General features: G+C 45.7%; 2 protein-coding genes across 7 annotated transcripts in view; both read left to right on the plus strand.

Moving 5' to 3' along the window:
- Positions 1-18,372, plus strand: part of TAF1 (TATA-box binding protein associated factor 1) — a 147,623-nt gene that overhangs the window by 22,443 nt on the left and 106,808 nt on the right. For all 6 annotated transcript variants that reach the window (XM_074962836.1, XM_074962841.1, XM_074962837.1 and 3 more), the window contains 6 exons: positions 9,182-9,400; positions 9,830-10,051; positions 10,302-10,503; positions 16,310-16,426; positions 16,999-17,166; positions 18,192-18,319. In XM_074962836.1, coding sequence (XP_074818937.1) covers positions 9,182-9,400; positions 9,830-10,051; positions 10,302-10,503; positions 16,310-16,426; positions 16,999-17,166; positions 18,192-18,319 — 1,056 coding nt within the window. The remainder of the gene's footprint in view (positions 1-9,181; positions 9,401-9,829; positions 10,052-10,301; positions 10,504-16,309; positions 16,427-16,998; positions 17,167-18,191; positions 18,320-18,372) is intronic.
- On the plus strand, positions 499-4,626 carry LOC141993306 (uncharacterized). The gene is made up of 2 exons (XM_074962843.1): positions 499-3,286; positions 4,468-4,626. Exons 1-2 carry the CDS (start codon positions 1,293-1,295, stop codon positions 4,487-4,489), a joined length of 2,016 nt encoding a protein of 671 aa, XP_074818944.1. The 5' UTR covers positions 499-1,292; the 3' UTR covers positions 4,490-4,626.

Consider the following 18,372-nt stretch of genomic DNA (forward strand, 5'->3'; position numbering starts at 1 on the left):
AGAACTTTTAGTAAGTAATCTAGCTAGGTATGTGTTAGATTATGATTTCTTTAAATGGCTGAGAAAAGAATTGTGCTGAATAGAATAACTATTTCTGTCTGTGTATCTTTTTTGTAACTTAAGGTTTTTGCCTAGAGGGGTTCTCTATGTTTTGAATCTAATTACCCTGTAAGGTATTTACCATCCTGATTTTACAGGGGGGATTTCTTATTTCTAATTACTTCTATTTTTATTAAAAGTCTTCTTGTAAGAAAACTGAATGCTTTTTCATTGTTCTCAGATCCAGGGGTTTGGGTCTGTGGTCACCTATGCAAATTGGTGAGGCTTTTTATCCAACATTTCCCAGGAAAGGGAGGGTGCAAGTGTTGGGAGGATTGTTCATTGTTCTTAAGATCCAAGGGTCTGGGTCTGTAGTCACCTAGGCAAATTGGTGAGGCTTTTTACCAAACCTTGTCCAGGAAGTGGGGTGCAAGGTTTTGGGAAGTATTTTGGGGGGAAAGACGTGTCCAAACAGCTCTTCCCCAGTAACCAGTATTTGTTTGGTGGTGGTAGCGGCCAATCCAAGGACAAAAGGGTGGAATATTTTGTACCTTGGGGAAGTTTTGACCTAAGCTGGTAAAGATAAGCTTAGGAGGTTTTTCATGCAGGTCCCCACATCTGTACCCTAGAGTTCAGAGTGGGGGAGGAACCTTGACATGGTGGCATAGTGGTGGGATTAACCTGAAATCATTTTGAGATCCAGTTGAGATTTTTTTGAACTAGAAATACAGATTTTAAAAAAAAAGGAAGTCCAGAAGCTGCTGAAACTGAAAGCAGCTTGTTTTTCTCTGCTTTGTGGCCAAGCAGAGACAAAAGGGGATTATCTTTGTGAATTGCAGGTTTTCTTTGCCTGGAGGCAGGGTACTTAACTCCTGCAGGGAAATTCACAGTCTTCCAACCCAGAGTTTTTTGTTTCCCTAAAAGTAAATAGAAGGAGGGGTGTTCTACCCATTTGCCTGGAGACAAAAGTGGCAGGGGTTTTTTTTTGGATTTTGATTTTTTACAAGGAGCACAAGTTTAAAAAGGAAACTTGTTTTTTCTTTGGGCTGGGTAAACAGGTTTCAAAGTAGTTGGAAGTTTTTGCTTTGATTTGGGCCCAGAGCAGAGACAAGGGAATTGTCTTTTTCTGTAGGCTGACAATCACTATCAGAGAATAGGTATTCTATTCCAGCACAGCAAAATTTTACAGCCAAGTTTTGTTTGTTTATTTCTAAGCCTCGGGTGTAAAGTTAGTTAAAAACAGAGAGGTTAGGATGACAGAATCCACAGCACAACAAAAGATGGAATTAGCCAGATTTCAGGCTGAGGAAAAACAAAAGGAACATGAAAGACAGATAGAACTCATGCAGCTGGAAAAGGAGGTACAGGAGGCTGCCCACAGGAGGGAAATGGAGGCAAGGAAGCATGTGGAGGAGGAGAAGGAAAAAGAGAGGAAGCATGTGGAGGAGGAGAAGGAAAAAGAGAGGAAGCATGTGGAGGAGGAGAAGGAAAAAGAGAGGAAGCATGTGGAGGAGGAGAAGGAAAAAGAGAGGAAGCATGCACTGGAGATGGAGAAGGTAAAGGCTCAGCAGAATATACCAACAAACCCTAGCAATCCTTCTCCAGGTACCACTCCCCATCCCAGAAAGTTCCCCACCTACAAGGCAGGTGATGATACTGAGGCCTTCTTAGAAAACTTCGAAAGGGCCTGCCTTGGGTACAACATCTCTACTGACCAATACATGGTAGAGCTGAGGCCGCAGCTCAGTGGACCCTTAGCTGAGGTGGCAGCTGAAATGCCTAAAGAACACATGAACAAGTATGAACTGTTTAAATCCAAGGCGAGAGTCAGAATGGGGATAACACCCGAGCAGTCTCGTCGGAGGTTCAGAGCCCTAAGGTGGAAACCAGACGTGTCATTTACCCGACATGCCTACCACATTGTGAAACATTGGGATGCCTGGATATCCGGAGCAAGTGTTGAATCTCCAGTAAATTTGCCCTTCCTAATGCAAATGGAACAATTCTTAGAGGGTGTTCCTGAAGAAATAGAAAGGTACATCCTAGATGGGAAGCCCAAAACTGTAATCGAGGCAGGAGAGATTGGAGCCAGATGGGTGGAGGTGGCAGAGAAGAAAAAAACTGGTCGCAGTTGGAGCGGAGACCAGAAGGGACAACCCCAGGCCACACCCTATTACCGGGGGCCGCCCAAAGCCCCACCTACCTCCCAAAGAACCCTCCAGACCCCTTATCGTCCCACCACCCCGTTCTCCAGCAACCCTCCTCGCCCCAGTGACCCGTCAGCTGGACGATGTTTTAAATGTAACGAGCTGGGGCATGTAAAGGCCAACTGCCCCAAGAACCCCAACAGATTACAGTTCATTGCACCGGAATCGCACCAGAGGTCCACAGGCCCAGATACCTCCCAGATACCCTTGGAGCGGAGGGAAACTGTGAGTGTGGGCGGGAAGAAGGTCACCGCGTGGAGGGACACCGGAGCACAAGTGTCAGCTATCCATGCTTCCTTAGTGGACCCCAAGTTAATCAACCCAGAGATCCAAGTGACGATTCAACCCTTCAAGTCCAACTCTTTCGATTTGCCTACAGCCAAGTTGCCTGTCCAGTACAAGGGCTGGTCAGGAATGTGGACTTTTGCAGTCTATGATGATTATCCCATCCCCATGCTGTTGGGGGAAGACTTGGCCAATCATGTGAAGCAGGCCAAGAGGGTGGGAACGGTCACCCGCAGCCAGGCTAAACAAGCCGTGAGGCCTAGCTCTGTTCCGGAAACTTCTATCAGGACCCGGTCAGAGGTGATGGACCCGGACCCCAGGCCAATGTCTGCAACAGCAGTAGTGGATCCAGTCCCAGAGACCCAGATGGAACCAGTCCCAGAACCGGAACCAGCCGAACAACCAACACCAGACCCATTGTCAGCACTGAATCCAGTACTTGCAACCTCAACACCAGAGGGCCCCACCGAACCTGAACTGGCAGCAGCCGATAACCCGACACAAGAGGCTCAGCCGGAGCCTGAATCCCAACATAGTGCACCAGCGGAGAGCGGTTCACAGTCAACAGAAACAGCTCCATCCCCTATATCGCTTCCAGAGGGACCAAGCCTAGGTCCACAATCCAATGAGGAACTGATGTCTCCAGCATCGAGGGAACAGTTCCAGACCGAACAGGAAGCAGATGAAAGCCTCCAGAGAGCTTGGACGGCGGCACGGAGCAACCCACCGCCTCTCAGCTCTTCTAATCGATCCAGGTTTGTTGTAGAAAGAGGACTTTTATACAAGGAAACTCTTTCTGGTGGACACCAGGAAGACTGGCATCCTCAGAGACAGTTGGTAGTTCCAACTAAATACCGGGCCAAGCTCTTGAGCTTAGCTCATGACCACCCTAGTGGTCATGCTGGGGTGAACCGGACCAAAGACCGTTTGGGGGGGTCATTCCACTGGGAGGGAATGGGCAAGGATGTTTCTACCTATGTCCAGTCTTGTGAGGTGTGCCAAAGAGTGGGAAAGCCCCAAGACCAGGTCAAAGCCCCTCTCCAGCCACTCCCCATCATTGAAGTTCCATTTCAGCGAGTAGCTGTGGATATTCTGGGTCCTTTTCCGAAAAAGACACCCAGAGGAAAGCGGTACATACTGACTTTCATGGATTTTGCCACCCGATGGCCGGAAGCAGTAGCTCTAAGCAACACCAGGGCTAACAGTGTGTGCCAGGCACTAGCAGACATTTTTGCCAGGGTAGGTTGGCCCTCCGACATCCTCACAGATGCAGGGACTAATTTCCTGGCAGGAACTATGAAAAACCTTTGGGAAGCTCATGGGGTAAATCACTTGGTTGCCACTCCTTACCACCATCAAACAAATGGCATGGTGGAGAAGTTTAATGGAACTTTGGGGGCCATGATACGTAAATTCGTAAATGAGCACTCCAATGATTGGGACCTAGTGTTGCAGCAGTTGCTCTTTGCCTACAGAGCTGTACCACACCCCAGTTTAGGGTTTTCCCCATTTGAACTTGTATATGGCCGTGAGGTTAAGGGGCCATTGCAGTTGGTGAAGCAGCAATGGGAGGGATTTACACCTTCTCCAGGAACTAACATTCTGGACTTTGTAACCAACCTACAAAACACCCTCCGAACCTCTTTAGCCCTTGCTAAAGAAAACTTACAGGATGCTCAAAAAGAGCAAAAAGCCTGGTATGATAAACATGCCAGAGAGCGTTCCTTCAAAGTAGGGGACCAGGTCATGGTCTTAAAGGCGCTCCAGGCCCATAAAATGGAAGCATCGTGGGAAGGGCCATTCACGGTCCAGGAGCGCCTGGGAGCTGTTAATTATCTCATAGCATTCCCCACCTTCAACCGAAAGCCTAAGGTGTACCATATTAATTCTCTAAAGCCCTTTTATTCCAGAGAATTAAAGGTTTGTCAGTTTACAGCCCAGGGAGGAGACGACGCTGAGTGGCCTGAAGGTGTCTACTACGAAGGGAAATGTGCTGGTGGTGTGGAAGAGGTGAACCTCTCCATGACCCTTGGGCGTATGCAGCGACAGCAGATCCAGGAGCTGTGCACTAGCTACGCGCCAACGTTCTCAGCCACCCCAGGACTGACTGAACGGGCATACCACTCCATTGACACAGGTAATGCTCGCCCAATTAGAGTCCAACCTTACCGAGTGTCTCCTCAAGCTAAAACTGCTATAGAACGGGAGATCCAGGATATGTTACAGATGGGTGTAATCCGCCCCTCTGAAAGTGCATGGGCATCTCCAGTGGTTCTAGTTCCCAAACCAGATGGGGAAATACGTTTTTGCGTGGACTACCGTAAGCTAAATGCTGTAACTCGCCCAGACAACTATCCAATGCCACGCACAGATGAACTATTAGAGAAACTGGGACGGGCCCAGTTCATCTCTACCTTGGACTTAACCAAGGGGTACTGGCAGGTACCGCTAGATGAATCTGCCAAGGAAAGGTCAGCCTTCACCACACATCTCGGGCTGTATGAATTTAATGTACTCCCTTTCGGGCTGCGAAATGCACCCGCCACCTTCCAAAGACTTGTAGATGGTCTCCTAGCGGGATTAGGAGAATATGCAGTCGCCTACCTTGATGATGTGGCCATATTTTCGGATTCCTGGGCAGACCACCTGGAACATCTACAAAAAGTCCTTGAGCGCATAAGGGAGGCAGGACTAACTGTTAAGGCTAAGAAGTGTCAAATAGGCCTAAACAAAGTGACTTACCTTGGACACCAGGTGGGTCAAGGAACTATCAGCCCCCTACAGGCCAAAGTGGATGCTATCCAAAAGTGGCCTGTCCCAAAGTCAAAGAAACAGGTTCAATCCTTTTTAGGCTTGGCCGGTTATTACAGACGATTTGTACCGCACTACAGCCAAATCGCCGCCCCACTGACAGACCTAACCAAAAAGAAACAGCCAAATGCTGTGCAGTGGACCGAAAAGTGTCAGAAGGCCTTTAACAAGCTTAAAGCGACACTCATGTCTGACCCTGTACTAAGGGCCCCAGACTTTGACAAACCGTTCCTAGTAACCACAGATGCGTCCGAGCGTGGTGTGGGAGCAGTTTTAATGCAGAAAGGACCTGATCAAGAATTCCACCCTGTAGTGTTTCTCAGCAAAAAACTGTCTGAGAGGGAAAGCAACTGGTCAATCACTGAAAAAGAATGTTACGCCATTGTCTACGCTCTGGAAAAGCTACGCCCATATGTTTGGGGACGGCGTTTCCACCTGCAAACCGACCATGCTGCACTGAAGTGGCTTCACACCGTCAAAGAAAATAACAAAAAACTTCTTCGGTGGAGTTTAGCTCTCCAAGATTTTGATTTCGACATCCAACACATCTCAGGAGCTTCTAACAAAGTGGCTGATGCACTCTCACGTGAAAGTTTCCCAGACTCAACTGGTTAAAATCGTCCTTGAGATGTGGAAAATATTGTTAGTCTTTATGTACTTGGTAGCATATTTAGAGATGCATGTGTCTTATTAACTCTGTTTTCCTAGAGCTCCAGGAAGAAATCCCAGCCAGTGTTTCACCCTAGCTGAGATTTGGGGGGCGTGTCATAAATAGAAAGGGAAGGGTAAACCCCTTTAAAATCCCTCCTGGCCAGAGGAAATCTCCTCTCACCTGTAAAGGGTTAAGAAGCTAAAGGTAACCTCGCTGGCACCTGACCAAAATGACCAATGAGGAGACAAGATACTTTCAAAAGCTGGGAGGAGGGAGAGAAACAAAGGGTTTGTGTGTCTGTCTACATTTTGTCTTTGCCGGAGATAGACCAGGAATGAAGCCTTAGAACTTTTAGTAAGTAATCTAGCTAGGTATGTGTTAGATTATGATTTCTTTAAATGGCTGAGAAAAGAATTGTGCTGAATAGAATAACTATTTCTGTCTGTGTATCTTTTTTGTAACTTAAGGTTTTTGCCTAGAGGGGTTCTCTATGTTTTGAATCTAATTACCCTGTAAGGTATTTACCATCCTGATTTTACAGGGGGGATTTCTTATTTCTAATTACTTCTATTTTTATTAAAAGTCTTCTTGTAAGAAAACTGAATGCTTTTTCATTGTTCTCAGATCCAGGGGTTTGGGTCTGTGGTCACCTATGCAAATTGGTGAGGCTTTTTATCCAACATTTCCCAGGAAAGGGAGGGTGCAAGTGTTGGGAGGATTGTTCATTGTTCTTAAGATCCAAGGGTCTGGGTCTGTAGTCACCTAGGCAAATTGGTGAGGCTTTTTACCAAACCTTGTCCAGGAAGTGGGGTGCAAGGTTTTGGGAAGTATTTTGGGGGGAAAGACGTGTCCAAACAGCTCTTCCCCAGTAACCAGTATTTGTTTGGTGGTGGTAGCGGCCAATCCAAGGACAAAAGGGTGGAATATTTTGTACCTTGGGGAAGTTTTGACCTAAGCTGGTAAAGATAAGCTTAGGAGGTTTTTCATGCAGGTCCCCACATCTGTACCCTAGAGTTCAGAGTGGGGGAGGAACCTTGACAGCTTGTAGTCCATCTTTGTGTGGAATGTTGGTGTAGAGGGCTTCTACATCCATAGTGGCCAGGATGGTGTTATCAGGAAGATCACCGATGGATTGTAGTTTCCTCAGGAAGTCAGTGGTGTCTCGAAGGTAGCTGGGAGTGCTGGTAGCGTAGGGCCTGAGGAGGGAGTCTACATAGCCAGACAATCCTGCTGTCGGTGCCAATGCCTGAGATGATAGGGCGCCCAGGATTTGCAGGTTTATGGATCTTGGGTAGTAGATAGAATATCCCAGGTCGGGGTTCCAGGGGTGTGTCTGTGCGGATTTGATCTTGTGCTTTTTCAGGGAGTTTCTTGAGCAAATGCTGTAGTTTCTTTTGGTAACTCTCAGTGGGATCAGAGGGTAATGGCTTGTAGAAAGTGGTGTTGGAGAGCTGCTTAGCAGCCTCTTGTTCATATTCCGACCTATTCATGATGACGACAGCACCTCCTTTGTCAGCCTTTTTTATTATGATGTCAGAGTTGTTTTTGAGGCTGTGGATGGCATTGTGTTCTGCACGGCTGAGGTTATGGGGCAAGTGATGCTGCTTTTCCACAATTTCAGCCCGTGCATGTCGGCGGAAGAGCTCTATGTAGAAGTCCAGTCTATTGTTTCGACCTTCAGGAGGAGTCCACCCAGAATCCTTCTTTTTGTAGTCTTGGTAGGAAGGTCTCTGTGGGTTAGTATGTTGTTCAGAGGTGTGTTAGAAATATTCCTTGAGTCGGAGACGTCGAAAATAGGATTCTGGTTCACCACAGAACTGTATCATGTTCGTGGGGGTGGAGGGGCAGAAGGAGAGGCCCCGAGATAGGACAGCTGCTTCTGCTGGGCTAAGAGTATAGTTGGATAGGTTAACAATATTGCTGGGTGGGTTAAGGGAACCATTGCTATGGCCCCTTGTGGCATGTAGTAGTTTAGAAAGTTTAGTGTCCTTTTTCTTTTGTAGGGAAGCAAAGTGTGTGTTGTAAATGGCTTGTCTAGTTTTAGTAAAGTCCAGCCACGAGGAAGTTTGTGTGGAAGGTTGTTTTTTTATGAGAGTATCCATTTTTGAGAGCTCATTCTTAATCTTTCCCTGTTTGCTGTAGAGGATGTTGATCAGGTGGTTCCGCAGTTTATTTGAGAGTGTGTGGCACAAGCTGTCAGCATAGTCTGTGTGGTATGTAGATTGTAATGGATTTTTTACCTTCAGTCCTTTTGGTACGATGTCCATCTGTTTGCATTTGGAAAGGAAGATGAAGTCTGTAAACATTCCATCTAAATTAATTCATCTGACCACACACTGAATAATAAGATAAAATTATAATTGAACAGCTGCTCCATTCCCTGGGATCATTCATCCTGTGCACTGAATGGGGCAGGATTCCTGTGTATGTGATCGTACATCTTGTATCATAATGCATATGCACCAGAGAGCAGAGTTAAGGTTGAATGTACAACATTAATTCTATCTCTCCTGAACTTTTGAGCGTTCAGCTTTGAAACTTTAATCTTCTTTTAATATTATTTGTGTGTAATATTATACATCAGCATTCTCCTTGGTTTTTACACACACCAGATATTTCTAGACTATTGTGTTTCTGCCTCCATAATAGTTGTCATTTAGAAAGGATTTACATGTTTAACTTTTTTTTCTTCCTTATTAAAAGTTCCCTCCATTCTGCTAACAATTTTACTGGCTTTTCTTTGCATGCTCTCTAACTTTTCAATATGTCTCTGATAATGGAATGTGCTGAATTAAAGGACATTTTGTCCAGATTCTGTTGTGCCCCAGCTGGATAAATGGGGACTGTTCCCTCTCTGCTCAGGGTTTACCTTTCAGGTGAATTTCAGAATAAAATATCCTTGAGGATTAAATAAAGGTTCTAACAAACAGAGGGAAAGTGTCTCTGATTTGTTTCAAGTCTGAGAATAATGAGACCACCAGCTGCACCAGGGATTGGGGGGCACTATGGAAATTAAGTGGTTACACTTCTCCAGTTATTTCTTTTCCCTGGCCTGGCCTTGGTGGAAAAGTCTGTTGGGCTTGGAGTGCTTCCTCATCCTTGCTGCTCTGGTGTATGAAATGCTTGTGCCTATGTCATCAGGGACCTGTGATTTGTCCTCATGACCGTCTCTTACCTCTTGTTCCAGGTGCTGCGTTTTCTCCGTCTCTTTGGCCCTGGGAAGAATGTTCCATCTGTTTGGCGTAGTGCCCGGAGGAAACGCAAAAAGAAACATCGGGAGCTAATGCAAGAAGTGCAGATCCAGGAGGGTGACACTGCAACCGAGGCAGGAATGGAAGAGAAGTCTCCCTGGGAATATGAGTTTGCTCCTCCTCCTCCTCCGGAGCAGTGCCTCTCAGATGATGAGGTGGGAAGTTTGAGATTTAGGAGGGTCCCTAGCTAGCAAATGGGGAGCTTCTTTACCGCACAGGTAGTCACCCTGCTAAGACAATACTGGTGATGGGAGGTTAGGCTGCTGTTCCCTCTGTGCAGAGGCTGCTCCTTGGATATTAAGCAGGGGCTCCAGAGACCATTCCCTTGTGGGTTAAGAGCCCTTGTATGGTAAGGAATCAGGGAACGCTTTCCCCGTCTTATTGTAGCAGTAGAGAGTCCTCGTATCGCTGGGCTGCCATTTCCAGCATTTGCTAATGCAGCTATTAAGATTGAATATGCATCTCTGAGATTTCTTGGAAATACTCCTCTCCACTGAGAATGAGACAGAATTTGAAAGAAAAAGCTCCTGTTGCCAGCTCTGACAGCAGTGACTGACAGGTTCCTTTTCCCTGCTGTGCTGCAGATCACTATGATGGCACCTGTGGAGTCCAAGTTTTCCCAGTCTACTGGAGACATAGACAAAGTGACAGATACCAAGCCCAAGGTATCTGAATGGCGTTATGGGCCAGCCCAGCTCTGGTATGATATGCTGGGGATTCCCGAGGATGGCAGTGGATTTGACTATGGTTTCAAACTAAAAGAGCAAGCGAGAGAACAGGAGACTTCAGGTCATTCTGTGGAGAAGGTGAGAGAAAGCATGTGTAAGGGGGAGGGGGCTGCGAGGGTATGGTTGTGTGTGGTGGTGGTGGAGCACAATAGAGAAGGAAATGGAGCTGGGGTGGTGAATAAGGCTGGGAACCATCCAGTGGAAGAGATGTGAGTGGGAGGGGGAAAGGAGGAGGATTCACAATGGAGAAGGTAGGGAATCTTTCTATAGTTTAAGCGGAAAAATCGAAGTTAACTAGGGTCTAATGCCATTGTTCTCCCCTCTGCAGAACTTGGGAGTGATGGCTGAGAAGGACGACTTACTGGCTGATGAGCACTTCCTTATGGTGACACAGCTACAATGGGAGGATGATGTGATCTGGAATGGGGAGGATGTCAAACACAAAGGGACTAAAACACAGCGTGCGAGCCTGGCGGGCTGGCTGCCCTCCAGTATGACCAGAAACGCCACTGCGTACAATGCCCAACAAGGTGCGCGGCAGCTGCCTTTACACTTTCTCATGCCCACACCCTGAGTTAGCCTAATTGAGAATGTCATGTGTACCCCATTCTCTCCTCTTCAGCATGTGGGGTTGTGTTCTTTCTCCGTCAAGAAGTGGCTTTTGCTAAACCAAGTTGAGGACAAAGCCTTTTGTCCTTCTCCTGCCCAAACAGGCTTGGCCTCTTCTGTTAGACGAGAGAACATTGAAAGCCAAGTACATGTCCAGCGAAATGTCCTGCTGTCCTTCCCCTTTCCAACTGAAATGGGGGGCTGGACCTACCTAATTCAGTACCAAAGGCTGCTGTATTTGAGATCCCCTAGTGACTGTTCAGATTTCCATTTATGGCAGCACTAAAATCCCTCTGCTTTGCAAGTTAATGCTTGGGTGCTTGCTCTTCAGGGGCCAGTGGAATTTTGTGTATTTTATCAGAGGTGACATTTTAAAAGGAACCTTTCTCACGTTCCTGAGACAATAATATTTTGGGGCTTCTCTAGCTAAAGGAACACAGTTTTTACAAACATCGAACTTTTCTCTCAAGCTTAGACATAAGCTGGTTTTTAAAACTGAACTGTAAATCCAGAATTATTCTTTGTTCATTGTAACTTATTCTGTGTCTCCAAGGAAAAGCTGATGGAACTGTCGGGTTATGCCAGTTACTCTCATTTTTGGATGCTGCTACTTTGTCTCCCTGAGTCCCCAGCTCTGCTCATCAGACACCCTGAGGAGCCGGGGAAGCAGATTAGATAGCAGGGGGTAGTGCAGATGGGGGAGGAAGACGGGATCAGGGCTCTGAGAGGGCAAGGAAAAACTATGGCTATGCAGGGGTAGTGCTTGGGGTCAGGAGCAGCTTTATCTTACAGAATGTGGAGAAAGTGATCAGGGGAGGGGTTGTTCTAGATTTGATTCTGACAAATAAGGAGGAACTGGTAGAGAATTTGATGGTGGGAGGCAGCTTGGGTGAAAGTGGTCATGAAATGATTAGAGCTCATGATTCTAAGGAATGGTTGGAGGGAAGACAGCAGAATGAAGACAATGGATTTCAAGAAGGCAGACTTCAGCAAATTGGTAGGTAAGATCCTGTGGGAAACAAATCTCAGGGAAAAACGTTCAGGAGAGTTAGCAGTTTTTTAAAGATACGTTATTAAGGGCATAAGAGCAAACTATCCCAATGGGTAGGAAAAATAGGAAGTATGTTAACAGATCACCCTGGCTTAACCAGGAGAACTTCAACAACCTGGAACTCAAAAAAAAATCATAAAAAAACTCGGAAACTAGGTCAAATTACAAAAGATGAATATAAAAAACAACACAAGAATGTAGAGACAAAATTTGGCCAAGATTTTCACAAAACGAGATTAAACTAGGTAGGGACATGAGGGGTAACAAGAAAACATTTTACAAATACATTAGAAGCAGGAAGGGGACTGTGGTGGGGCAGCTGTCCCACACAGGCAGGAGAAGGGTTAAGGCAGCCTTGGAGAGGCTGCGCAGAACCCAGCCAATCAGGAAAGGGTTTATTGGGAGAGCCAGTCAGGAGAAGGCTTGCTGGAGCAGCCCATATATAAAGGGCTGCTCAGCGGAGCAAGGGGTAGTCTCTTCCTGGAGGGCAAGGGGGAAGGACTGTCTGCCTAGGAGCACCGGAGATACTGCAGTGCTGGGAAGGGTAGTGGAGCAAGAGGAGCTGTTGGCTGACCATGGCCAGACTGAGACCCTGAAGCAAGGGCAGGGAAGGTGCTGGGGCTATGAGGGAAGTGGTCCAGGGAAAGTAGGCAGCAGGAATAGGAGGAGGGGCAGTAAGTAGCTGCCAGCTATAGGGTCCCTGGGCTGGGACCCAGAATAGCAGGCGGGCCTGGGTCCCCTCTTTCCCCCCTTTACCCCTACTTGCCAATGAGGAGAGTGTCCTAAATCCAGACTGCAGTTTGCCCCTGAAGCCAGGGGCTAGACTAGAGACTGCAGTTGGCTACTGAGGCATATGGGAGGACTGCCTATCCCCCGAAATGGGGTCTAGTGAAGACCCGCTAAATCAATGGCAGAGTGCTCTCCAGTTGACTCCAATACTCACTTTACTCCTCTCGTTCCTGGTGAAATCGACAGGGGAAATTTCCTGTCAACCCAGCACGGTTTAGACTGCAGTAAGTCGACCTAAGCTACGTTGACTCCAGTTATGTTATTCACACAGCTGGAGTAGCATAACTTAGGTCGACTCACTGTGGTAGTGTAGACATAGCCTTAGAATACTTAAAGAACTGGCTGAGCAGATCTGTGAGCCACTAGCGATTCTCCTTGAGATCATGGTGGATGGGAAAGTTCCCAGAGGACTAGAAAAGGGCTAATAGACTACCTGTCTATAGAAAGAGGAATAAGGACAACCCTGGGAATTATAGAACAATCAGCTTAACTATGGTACCCAGAAAGATAATAGAGCCAATAATCAATTTCTAAGCACCTAGAAGATAATAAGGTGATAAGTAATAGTAGCCATGGATTTGTCAAGAACAAATCATGTCAAACCAACCTAACAACCTTCTTTGACAGTGTAAGGAGTCATGTGGATAGGGGGAAGCAGTAGATATGATATATCTTGACTTTAGTAAGCCTTTTGATACTGTCTCACATGACCTTCTCATAAGCAAACTAGAGAAATATAGCCTAGACAAACCTACCATAAGGTGAGTGCACAACTGGTTGAAAAACTGTGCTCAGAGAGTGGTTATCAGTGGTTCACAGTCAAGCTGGGAGGGCATATCGAGTGGGGTCCCGCAGGGATCAGTCCTGGGTCCAGTTCTATTCAGTATCTTAATAAATGATATTGATAATGGCATAGAGAGTACACTTATAAAAATTTGTGGAAAATGCCAAGCTGGGAGGGGTTGCACGCCCTTTGGCGGACAGGATTAGCATTCAAAATGATCTTGACAAACTGAAGAAATGGTCTGAAATAAATAGGATGAAATTCAATAAGGACAAATGCAAAGTACTGCACTTAGGAAGGAACAATAAATTGCACAAATACAAAATGGAAAATGACTAGGAAGGAGTTCTGCAGAAAAGGATCTAGGGGTTTTAGTGGATCACAGACTAAATGTGAGTCAACAGTGTAACACTGTTGCAAAAAGAGTGAACATCATTCTATTCTGTATTAGCAGGTGTGTTGTAAGCAAAACACGAGAAGTTATTCTTTCAGTCATCACTGATAATGCCACAGCTGGAGTACAGTGTGCAGTTCTGGGCAGCACATTTCGGGGAAGTTGTAGACAAACTGGAGAAGATCCAGAGGAAAGCAACAAAAATGACGAAAGATTGGGGGGGGGAGGAAAGGGTTTTTTTAGCCTGGAGAGAAGCCTGAGGGGAGACATGGTCTTCAAGTATGTAAAAGGTTGTTACAAAGAGGAGAGTGATAAATTGTCTCCTTAACTACTGAGGACTAGACAAGAAATAAAGATTTTAAATTGCAGCAAGGGAGATTTAGGTTAGAGATTAGGAAAAACTTCCTAACTGTCAGGGTGGTTAAACACTGGAACAGATTACCTAGGGAGGTTGTGGAATTTCTGTCACTGGAGGTTTTTAAGAAAAGATTAGAGAAACGCCTGTCAGGGATGGTCTAGATAATGTTGTGCAGGGGACTGGATTAGATGATCTATTGATGACCCTTCAAATCCTACATTTCTGTGATTCTGTGGTTTATAGAGACTGCTCCCCACAGTCCTGATGGTGTGTTAACTGCCTGGTTCACCAGGCTGCAGCCCCTTGTACAGCTAAGGAGGGCTGAGTGACAATGCATAGGTGTTGGAACTAGGGGTGCTGGGTGTGCTTGAAGTGGTGTCCATCATAGACAGGGTTGACAGTTTGATTCAATGGCTCTCAGTACCCCCAGCAATTGTTCCAGCATTGCTGTGGTCATGTGGAGGATTATGGGGGGACTGCAGGGGATAACAGGGTATTGTGGGGGAAGAAAGTTGTGTGAGATTCCTGGGAGGCTGGGGAACCCAGTATCACTGTTCTTGTTGGTTGGAGGGCTCCCTGGTGTCCAGGCAGCAGTGACATTGTGTCTGCAGTGACCTGCTATCCTCGGTGCTGCAGTGCTGTTGCCTTGTTCAGAGGGGCATTCACTTTTCCCAGATGATGATCTGATCTGATAATTTTGCTCCTATGTCTTGCCAGGACCTCCCCACAGGAGGATCACTGGAGGGAGAAGCTGCCTCAGAATTGGTGCTTTTAGCTCCTGCCATGAAGACTGACTGTGACTTCATATTTATATACAAATAACTTATTGCAGACTTTTCCAGTGCCCTCATTCATACTAGACTGTACAGAATCTGTTTCAAGTGCTGCTTGGAGCTGAGTTGTAGAGGAATTTGTGTGTAGTTGTTTGATTATATGCTAGAAGTGAAAGGTGGCTAGTTGTGGAGGTAGTGTCAGATTAGGGGGCAGGTTAAGGAGGAGATGGTTCAATACCTGCAGAAGAGGAATACTGTCTTTTCAAAAAATCAGTCAAATAAGTGACTTTTACTATATTCTGGACAGTATCCTCTCTGCCCCGTTCTGCTGTTGGCTCTAGCCTCCCCTCCAGGATTCCTGAGATCTTGCATAGCAGAAATGTGGATTCAGTTTTCCTTTTTAAACTAAAGGAGGAAAGTCAAAGATCCCTTTATATAGTAAAAATCCACACTCCAGGGTGGGATTTCTGGCCTAAGGGTGCTGCCTCAGGTCCCACCATAAAAGATAAAGCCCTCAATTTTGCCCAGTGGAAAGAAGCTTCTCTTTCCCCCAAACTGTGCACTCTGTTAGGAATAAACCTTCTGTTCCCTTAATAGGGACATGGGAATTGCTGAACTGGATCATAAGTGACCCATCTAGTCCAGCATCCTATCTGTGACAACGGCTCTTAATAACAGCTGTGGAATAATTTGCCTATATGAGAGGTTTCTTAATCTTGGGCAATGAATGTTTGGTTTATGCCTTGAAACATGAAGGTTTATATCCCTTGTAAATTTGTATTCTTTCTAAAGAAATTGCATGTATTTTTATTGTTCAGATCCATGTTGAATCCTTTGAATGATGTAAAGGTCTTTGTTTTAGTCTGGTGGCAATGAGTTCCACAGATTTATTATGCATTGGGTAGAAAAACAATTTACTTTTCCGATTTAAATGTTCTTGTTTTATGCAAGAGGGTTAATAACAGAACTCCACACCATTAATTCTTATATGTCTTTATCATACCCTCTCTTGTCTGCTCACTAGGCAGTCCTAATCTATTCAATCTGTCCTCAGACAGAACTCTCAGGTTTGTAATAGTCTTTCTTGCCCATCTTTGGACCCCTTCAGTTTTTGCTATATCTCTTCAGATGGGGTAACCATAACTGAACATGTTATTACAGGTCAGGACATATCATTTATTTATATAATGACACAATATGTTCAGTATCGTGTGTCTCAATGCAACGTAATATCTAGTTTTGCTTTTTTTAACCTCTGTTGTGCACTGAGCAGGTCTTTCTTATTGAGCTGTTCGCAGCATTGACCAAGTCAGATCCTATCTAGTATTGGGAAGAATACTCTGGTGCTGCCTCACTGAAACATATGCTGCTGGGCTTGGGGGGAGAAAGGCAGCATTTCATTACCATCAGCATTTCAGAGCCTCCTGCTAGCAGCAGCCATGTTGCTGGAATGTAACATTCTTCGGGGTCAAGATTTGTGAGGCAAGGATCCTACCCCTAGGCAGAGACTGGAAACTATTTTCCATCTGGGTTTGAGTTCTGGTTTAACCCTAATGTTACTCTTGTTTTCCTCTCCAGGGCTGAACCGTAGTGGCTCTTTGCTCAATCCACCCATTCCACTAGTGCAGAAACCCAGTGTAGCAGGGGTCCTGGGCATCGCAAAGGGCAAAGAGAAACAGCCTCCTGAGCAGCAAGGTAATGAGCAAGCATTGGTCTGTGAATAGTGGGCTATGTGGAGAGAGACTTCTGCATAAACTTGGGCTCAATACTAGGGGTAGGAGGGTCCTTCTATAATCAGTTACTTACAGGTCAACAGGATGTCCTGCTGACTTACATAACCTCTCAAAGGGCCTTCTCTATCCCTCTTAGAGAGTCTCTCCTTATCCCCCATAAAGCAAAGTACCATGGACTTTCTTGAGTTATCAGAGCTCCTAAGAGGCTTGTGACCTCTCTGAGATCTTTTACTTTGCTTATCTGAAGGTCTTCCCCTTTAATGGCAAACTGTCATGGGGGCCACGTGTAGCTCTTCAGAGACCTTTTGCCCAACTGTAGCGGGGTACAGGCTTACGCGAAGGCTCTGTCCCGCTACAGTATAAGGTTCTGTATGCATTTTTTTTTTGGCTTTGGAGGCACGGACCCAAGAGCCCTTGGAAGGAGGGAAAGATTGGGTAGAACTGAAATGGGACAAAAGTGCTGAATTGAAAAGTTGCTATAGTAATCTTTGTGGAGTGTTAACCATCAAAGATCACATTCTGCTATCTTTGCAGCTGCCCTGGATGAAGATAAACCCTGGTTCTCCATTTTCCCAATTGATAATGAGGAGTTAGTGTATGGCCGTTGGGAAGACAATATCATCTGGGATGACCAGGCGATGGAAATGTTCTTGGATCCTCCAGTCCTGACACTTGACCCAAATGATGAAAACATCATCCTGGGTATGATCATGGCGTTAGCCCTTTGTCTGTGTCTCTGCTTGGAGCTGATATTTCCAGACCAGTTGGACAGAGCAGGGAATGAGGGCACTTATTGGAAAGCAGGGGGTACTTAAAAGGCAGGCGGTGCCTAAAAGAGTACAAAAACTAGGCTTGAAGAGGAAAGACAAGTGCATTCTATTCTGGAGGGGTGAAAGTAGGAGTGTGAGATAATAATTGTGTTTTGGGGATATTTTATGTAGATGGGAGTCTCCAGTGAGTGGCTGTCCATTCTTTGCTACCCTGTGGCAGGAATTGACTGGTTGGGCCAACACTCCTACCCTTCTTGTGTTTTTGAAGAATTCTGGAAGCTATTTACAAATGATCCAACAAAACTAAGACAAAAGTAATCACTAACAAGTTGGCACATGCATTTCCAACTCCATGTTCAAAGCACCAGAAGAGAAGGAAAAGTGAACCAAACTGAATTATACAGCAAAAGAAATTAATCCATGTCCTAATGCCTTGGCTTCCAAATGATCAACATCCTAACCTTACTTGAAGACAACATATTGTGAGGAAATAAAGGGAGAAGAATCTTATGACATCCTTTTTCAGTGTCCCTAGCCTGAGGCTCCTGCTCACTCACTGAGAGCAGACCTTCCAGGCTACAGAAGCTCCATGCTGGAGTTGTATTTTTTTCTGGAGTCTCTGTGTCTGTCTCCCATTTCGTTACATATTTGCTCCCTGAATCTTTGCTAGAACAATATAACTTAAAAACAGCTCTTGATTTTTTACTAGAGATGCCCTGCTAGAGCCTTTATTTGTGCTCTGGGGCATTGATTCCTTGCTGTCAGGGAGTTGGGCTTGTGATGGCAAATGTGGAAGGCGGTGGAGTCGTTCTGATATTTTTTCAAGTGTTGACGTGGTAAGAATTTTTGAATTGCTGTGGAGATCTTTTCCAAGTCAGAAAGAAGCTGTGCTGATGGTAGAAAATCTTCAGGAACAGCACTTGAAGTACACTCTGACTCTTCTGTGTTCATTACTAGAAATTCCTGATGAAAAGGAAGAGATGACTTTGAACTCTCCCTCCAAGGAGAACAAGAAAGAATCATCTCTAAAGAAGAGTAGGATCCTGTTGGGAAAAACAGGTGTCATCAAGGAAGAACCACAGCAGGTCACTGGAAGTCTTAGTGCTTTGGGGATAGGAATGGGTTAGGAGGAGTGATT

The sequence above is a fragment of the Natator depressus genome, chromosome 9 (assembly GCF_965152275.1).
Source record: "Natator depressus isolate rNatDep1 chromosome 9, rNatDep2.hap1, whole genome shotgun sequence".
Lineage (NCBI taxonomy): Eukaryota > Metazoa > Chordata > Testudines > Cheloniidae > Natator > Natator depressus.